The sequence below is a fragment of the Cnephaeus nilssonii genome (genome assembly GCF_951640355.1).
Source record: "Cnephaeus nilssonii genome assembly, chromosome: 24".
In the NCBI taxonomy this organism is placed as follows: Eukaryota; Metazoa; Chordata; class Mammalia; order Chiroptera; family Vespertilionidae; genus Cnephaeus; species Cnephaeus nilssonii.
In genome coordinates this window covers 3,868,343-3,875,424 of record NC_137095.1, presented here as the reverse complement: position 1 = coordinate 3,875,424, position 7,082 = coordinate 3,868,343, and the positions used below count along the sequence as shown (strand labels likewise).

Here is a 7,082-nt window from a genome sequence, read left to right as displayed (position 1 = left end):
TCCCGTGGTTCTGGGTGATAGATGTTTTGTCTTTTAGTTGTAGTTTTGAAATTGTTGTGCGCGGCGGCAGTTTAGGCGTTTACCTTTGCCGCCATCTTGTTTAATCCTCCGGAACATGAGGTTTTTGAGACAGGCCTTATCATTGCGATTCCTGCAGCTGAAACATAACATTACCCGGGTTTCCTGAGCACGGGTGGTGGGGAGAGCCGTGGCTGAGACGTCGGAGAGCCTGGTCCATGCTCCTGGCTCTTCTGCCCGCTGTGTGACAGGAAGCCGCTGTCACTCGCGCCCGTTGCTTCATCTCGCAGCAAGCGGGAGCTCCTGCGTGTTGTCCCCGAGGATAACCCTAGAGTCTGTCCAGCGTTACGGTGAGGAACTTCCTCTTTCAGATGGCCGGCGTGTAACACTCCTCTGCACTGGTCTGTTTCAGGGTGCTGTGCGTGTGGGCCTGGGAGAAGGCCCGCTGGGAAATGCCGACCACAGGCTTCCAGGCAGCCGAGCCCCGCTAGACCCCAAGGAACCCGGGGCTCCGGCTGCGCCTCAACATGAGCAGCCCACAGTAAGTCGCACGGAGCTGCGCCCTGGGTGCTGAGCGGGCGCTCAGTCACGCGGGGGCAACCGTGGCTCCTTCCAGGGGCCAGCTGCATGACCTGACTATTATTTATTTTTATTTTTATTGCTTTCAGAGGAAAAGAGATGCCGAAACCGGTTTGGCTCAGTGGATAGAGCGTCGGCCTGCGGACTGAAAGGTCCCGGGTTCGATTCCGGTCAAGGGCATGTACCTTGGTTGCGGGCACATCCCCAGTAGGAGGTGTGCAGGAGGCGGCTGATCGATGTTTCTCTCTCATCGATGTTTCTAATTCTCTATCCCTCTCTCTTCCTCTCTGTAAAATATCAATAAAATATATTTTAAAAAAAAGAAAAAGAAAAGAGAGAAACATCCATAATGAGAGGGAATCATGGATTGGCTGCCTCCTGCACGCCCCACACCAGGGATCGAGCCCCCACCCTGGGCCTGTGCCCTGACCGGGAATCGAACCTGGACCTCCTGGTTCATAGGTCACCGCTCAACCACTGAGCCACACCAGCCAAGCAGAGCCAAATATGACTAGTCTCAGAACCTGTCACCCGGGAACACCCCACTGGTCAGAAAGCTCTGTGTGTTTAGTCCACAACCCGAGTTTCCTTGAGACCAGCTTCAACCCAGAACCCACTTTTCTGAAAACATCTGGAGGAGCTGGGTTCCCCATAAACACGCACACCGTTGTTTTGATTATTGAGACATGAGGCCGCGTGCCTGGGCTGTGCCGCCTGAGGACCTGGAGTCGTTTTGTAAAAGCCTCGCGGTGAGGAGGGTGCCTGTGCCTGATGGAGCCAAGCACGGCCTGAGACAGACCACAGACAGGAGTCGGGCGGGGCACCTACCTGTGAACGGCGCTCCGGCAGCGCCCGCCCCTGGTGTCCCATGGAACCCGCCCCCCCCTCACTCCCCTGGGCGATTCGAGGAAGAGAAGCAGGTGGTTCGGCTCTGAACCTCCCGGTGACGCCCCTGAGCGCTGCTGTCCGTTCAGTGGTGGGGCAACCGAGACCTGAGCTGCAGAGCTCCCGGGCAGGGCCCTCCTGCGGGGGCGAGAGGGCCTGGCTGAGGGGCTGCCTGTTGTCCTGTCCCGCAGGCCTTCCTTCCGCGGGGCGGGGGTGGGGGGGGGGAGGGAGAGGCCTGGCTGAGGGACTGCCTGTCGTCCTGTCCCGCAGGCCCGCCGCCGGAGGAGGAATTCCCGAGGTGGAGATCATCTCCCAGCCGGGGGACGAGGACGCCAGGAGCACTGCCGCAGGGCAGCTGGCGAACTTTGCGTATCGGGACTTGCCCCTGGCCCCAGGCGACCTCTCCACGGCGGGCTCGCAGCTCCTGTCAAACCTGGACGAGGATTACCAAAGAGAAGGGTAGGTGCTGGGCCGTCTGGGCATAACTCCCTGGAGGCACACAGGGTCGAGGTGCTGAGTGTGTGTGTGTGGGGGGCCACACAGGCCCTTTCCCCTGGAGAAAAACCTGCCGGTGCCAGACACAGCGTCCGTCCGAGTCACCGCATCTGTTTAAGGACTGATGTTCTCCCTAAGGCCCCACCCGACTGCGCTGCACACTGGGGATCCATCGGGACGCCCCAGAGAAGTGGCTTGGACTGCACTGCCCTGGCCAGCCACCTCTGCTTTGAATCTAGAAATGAAGGTTGCCGGGCTGTTTAGGAGCTCGTGAAAAGTATTGGTTAGAATTATGTTTTTACAGCTTGGAGCCCCTCTGTTTGTTTTCCAAACAAAAACAAAGTTTTTCGGAGAGAAATGGCCCAACAGCTGTGAAACCCTGCACCTTTTTTAGAAGCGCCACCCAGTGGCTTTCTCTGAAAATACAAGTTTCTCTGAGCGCTGTGCGCCGGTTCAGCAGGACCCGGGAGAGGGCCAGGCAGGCAGGAGCGAGAGCGAGGGGGTGCTGCCCTCTGTTGGTCAAAAGCGGTAGTACATCCCCAAGCCTCTAGGGTCTAAGCATCTCCCAACTGGAAAGGCCTTGAAGGATGCTGGTTGGGCAAGGTGCAGGGCTGCAGCCTGCGGGCGTCCCCCGCCGGGGGGTGTGTGGGGTGGGGGGGGGGAGGTAGAGGGGAGGTGGGAGGGTGTGGGAGAGGTGCGAGGGAAGCCACAACCAGCTGGCCGGGAGGAGGCGGAGGCCCACCTCACCGCCATTGCATTTGCTTCTGAACGGAGGGCTCTCAGAGGTTCTCCCATCCGGGGGATTACAGTGAGGGACCACGGCAGAGGCTCTTGGCTTGACTCGAGCGCCCGGTGTGCCAGGAAAGCTGCTCCTGGCGGAGGCAGTGCTGCGGCAGCGGGAACAGCACCCGGTCTGGCCTCACTGGTGGGGTCAGACCCAACCTGGGTTCAGCCACCTCGGTGCTGGGTTCTGGCTCGGAAAGCATTCAGAGCCAGGCCCCGCACTGCCCGCGAACATTTATTCGGCAGATCTCCCAGTTCTAGAGGTCACTGCTAGGAGAAATGGGCTTAGGGAACAAGTTCTAGAGGTAAGGACGGCCTGGGGGCTGGGGAGTGAGGGAGCTAACGGTCAGTGCCTGGGCGGGGGGGCGGGGGGGAAGGCATGGGCAGGTGGGAGAGGCCGGGTCCTCCGTCCCGAGGGCTCTCCGGTGGGGATGGTGGGGTCCCAGGGAAAGACCTCAGTGGGACATGCAGCAGTTTCCCCGGTGTGTCCTCAGGGTGGTGGTCTCCACTGAAGGGCGGGCACCAGGGCAGGGGCCGTTATCGGAACAGCGGGCCCTGACCTGAGCGGTGGCTGGCCTTGTGCTTGTCTGTCTGGGCCGGGAGCTGGAATACAACGTGAGGCGCACACGTTGCCTCTCGGGTGGAAAGGCCGGGGTCCACAGCGCCTGGCCAGGCCATGCAAGGGGAGGAGAGCCACCGGGGGCAGAGCCCCTGCACCTGCTGGTCCATGGCGAGGCGTCTGGGCTCTCGCCGGGGACTCTGCCTGCTCGTCGCTCCTGCTCGGCTCACGGCCGCCATCGCAGTGGGGTCCGTGGTGAAGGGGTTTGTGTCGCTGCGGGCTCCGCGGGCTCCTTGGCAGCCAGAGGGCTTCCCGGAGGGAGGCAGGAAGAGCAGGCGCAGGACGGAAGCCAGGGGAGGGAGCGAAGTGGAAGCACGCTGCGCGGGGGCGGGAGAGGCCTCTTGGCTCCGGCTGCACCTCCCGGGGTGTCCCCACATTCCCACCTGCCCTTCCTGGTGCAGAACACAGGCGTGCCCTTCTGCTCTCTCAGGAGCTTCAGTGAAGGTCTGGTCAGACACGCTTCCTGCTGGGTCCCTCCTGCAGGAAACAAGGGGCTTCGGGGGCCCGGCGCCCCACCATTCACTTCTCTCCAGTGTCCCAAGTTTCAGAACCTGAGGACGTTGGCGCTGGGACACAGCTCAGAAAGCGTCTGTGCCACTGGGCTCTCGGGTCTGTTCTGGGGTCTGTCCCCGCACTGGCCTGGGGGCTCCCCACGGCAGGGGCCAGCTCCTGCGAGCCCGGGACGGGGTGTTTGTGAAGGAAGGAGGGACTGCATGCATGAGTGGGTGGGGGAGGCCATGTGACGATGGGGATTAGAAGAGAAGGGAAGCCAGTCCCTTTGGGGAAATGGGGGGGACCCCGACCTGTGCGGGGTCCAGGACACACCCTGGAGGGCCCGGCTCTGGGCCAGAGCTCCAGGCCGTGGTCCTGGCCGGCGCCTCTGAGCTAACGCCACACCCTCCACAGTCACCCTGAGGAGACCGCTTCGCCTCCGGACTCAGGGCAGTGTAGCGTCTTCTTAGGAGCAGGAAACGCCTTTTGGGGTTCAGGGTTAAAAGGCAGGTTCGTCCTGCCATGACCTTTTGCAGGTGTTAAGTCTGGACGTTCCTGCCTGTGAACTCTGCGTCATTTTTCCCCCAAAGGAGAAAAAAGTTAGAAGTGAGCTTTATTAGTCCATTCTCTCGAGGCCACAGAGACCCATCTGTAATCGGCACAGCCCCCCTCGTACGGGGACGCGGGCTTCCCGGGGTCCTGACGCCTCAGAGGGATAGCGGCTCCGTGCAGATCACAGTCTCTTTCCGACCAGCACAGGTTAGCCTCTGTCTCGGAGTCCAGGAACTGCCAGGCCTTTCCACTGATTAAGGAGTGAATTCACAGATACGTGGTTTTCAGCAGAATAAGCCCCACGTCCCGCCTTCTCCCAGGGACGGGGGTACACCCGGGCCACCACGGCGTGGCAGCGAGCCCCGCTGAGCGCGGCCTGGAGGAGGGAGGGAGAGCCATTTGAACTTAAGGTCAGGTCCCCCAGGAAAGTGAGCTGAATTTACGGGGTTCTGGTTCCCCAGTCATCTTTGGAGGCTCCTTGGATCTGGACTTTGGCTAAACAGGAAGGGGGAGCGTGGCCAACCCCGGATTTGCCAAACTACAGCTGAGAACAGAGAGCTGGACAGAGAAGCCTGAAAACTAGCCACCGGCTCCCTCCCCACCCACCCTGTTAGGAAACCACCTCCTCCAGGCAGCCCTCCAGGCAGCCCTGCAGGCACAGGGAGCCTGGGGTGGGGGGCAGTTCCCAACACTGAGGACCCGGTTCCCTCCCAAGTCAGGCTCTTCAGCGATGTGTGGGCAGTGCCCTGGACCCCCCGCGGGGCGTGTCGGCCGTTGTGTCCCCAGAAGGGGTTTTGGGGCGCGCTGCCTGAGTGGGGTGGCAGCTCCTACCTCCTGGCCTGAGCTCGTCATTTCTGAGGATGCAAGAAACGTGGATTCTGGGACAAGCGAATGCAGACTCCGTGACCCCCCACCCTCCACCCCGTCCCTCCTCCCCCGGGTGCAGGGCTGAGGCTGTATGGAAACTCCCGTTTCTCCATTCCCCCGGAGGGCTGGGAGGCCCCTCCCCCCAGCCTGTGAGTTCCTGGTAGGCACGTGTGCCGGACGCCTGGGCCTTCCTCCTGGCAGCGGGCACGGAGAGGGTGCTGGACAGGACGTGGCTGTGGTCACGGTTCTCCCGGAGGGCGAGGAAGCCGCCCGCCCCGTGCACACACGCAGCGCGGGCCCTGGGCGCTGGGCCCGGGGCTCTTCCAGGCGGATACTGGGCTGTGTGGGGAAGTCCTGCCCGTGTGCGCTCGTTCCCGCCCCTGCTCTCCCCCTATTCCTGTGCGTTTCCTGAGCGGGCTGGGACCCGGAGCCCCCGGCACAGTCAGACCCGCTCGCAAGGCCGCAGGCTCCGTGCGGGACGGCCGCCACCCTGGGCGCTCAGCACCCACACAGCGGGGGAGTGGGATGTGGTAGCGCCTGACCCGTGGGCGGACGGAATGGAGGTCGGCCCTTCCCACCTGTGGACAGTGAGCCCCGTCCTGAGGGCCCTGTACCCACACCCCGCCGTGGACGGACGTGGTAGCTGCTCAGTAAGCACCGAGCTCGGGCTCACACGTTATTTTTAATATTTCAGAAGAACAGCCCAGCACGGCTGGGGATGCTGCTCCCGGCCGGGGTTAGGAAGCGGCTGCGCTCAGAGGGCCAGTCCCCGCGGCTGCGTTTGGAGTCACCAGTGGCCCCCAGATGGGAAGGTGGGGAACAGATGGGAGGTCAAGCTGTCCCCCCGGGTGTTTGTCAACAGAGGAGGCAGCTGAAGAAGGAACCCCTTTTCAGAGACGGGACGAGGTGACGTGTGTGAAGCGCTGGCGCAGCTCCGGCCCGTCCTCAGGGCTGGACGGCGTCGGTCACGTCCGCAGACTGAAGCCGGGCGGTGGCCGACGCTGGGTTCCAGTCAGCGCCGGGGCCTCCCCGGCAGCACTTCAGCCCTGGGGACGGATACCGCCACGGCCCTGCAGCGGGGCCTCGGGGTGCTCTCCCAGGGAGACGCCGCCGAGCCCGTGCCGTCCAGGCCCGTCAGCATCGCAGAGCGGGGCGTCTTGGGGACGTGGGGTCCCGGGCTCCCGTCCCCGGTGTGCCCCTGGGCTCCAGGCGTGCAAAGCTGCCCCGTCCGTGAGGCACGGTGCTGTGATGGTGTGCGTTTTGGGGCCGGTGCAGGGCCGTAGTTGGCATCCCTGTGGGAGAGCTTTGCCACCAGAAGGGTTCTAGCCTCTGGCCCGGCCGTGCCGCCGTGGTCAGCGCCAGGCAGGAGGCCCGCCGGAGCTCTGGACCTCACTCCATGCCTGCGGCCAGGCCCTCCTACTCCCTGGACCCTCCCTCTTCCTTCTTGGGGGCCGAGAGGGGTGAGCCTCTCAGTGCAGGGCTGGCAGGGCTGCCTGCCTGGCTGCCTACCGGGCGGGGGGCTCTGCTGTGCCCCCTGGCTGCACGGCCTGTGAGCACGGGCTGGGACGACTGAGGGTCTCCACAGCCCCCCCCCCCCCCCCGAGTACTGCTCCCTCCCATGGCTCAGCCTTCCCCTTCGCTGGCCTGGCAGCCACGCAGCCGGATCGCATGGCTCTGCGGCGTGGGGGCCCAGGCCCCCGGCACCAGGCCCGCCCCCTCAGGAAGGGCTGCTCAGCGGAGCAGTGACCTGGAGCCGCCCCTTCAGGGCCACTCCCGTGGCCTTGCCTCACGT

The 7,082-nt window shown here is 63.6% G+C and overlaps 1 protein-coding gene across 1 annotated transcript in view; it reads left to right on the top strand.

The window, feature by feature from the left end:
* The first annotated feature begins 449 nt into the window (after window positions 1–449).
* Window positions 450–7,082, top strand: part of TMEM266 (transmembrane protein 266) — a 36,590-nt gene continuing 29,957 nt past the window's right edge. Inside the window, 2 exon segments of the mRNA XM_079764187.1 lie at window positions 450–559; window positions 1,753–1,941. Coding sequence (XP_079620313.1) covers window positions 546–559; window positions 1,753–1,941 — 203 coding nt within the window. The 5' untranslated portion in view covers window positions 450–545.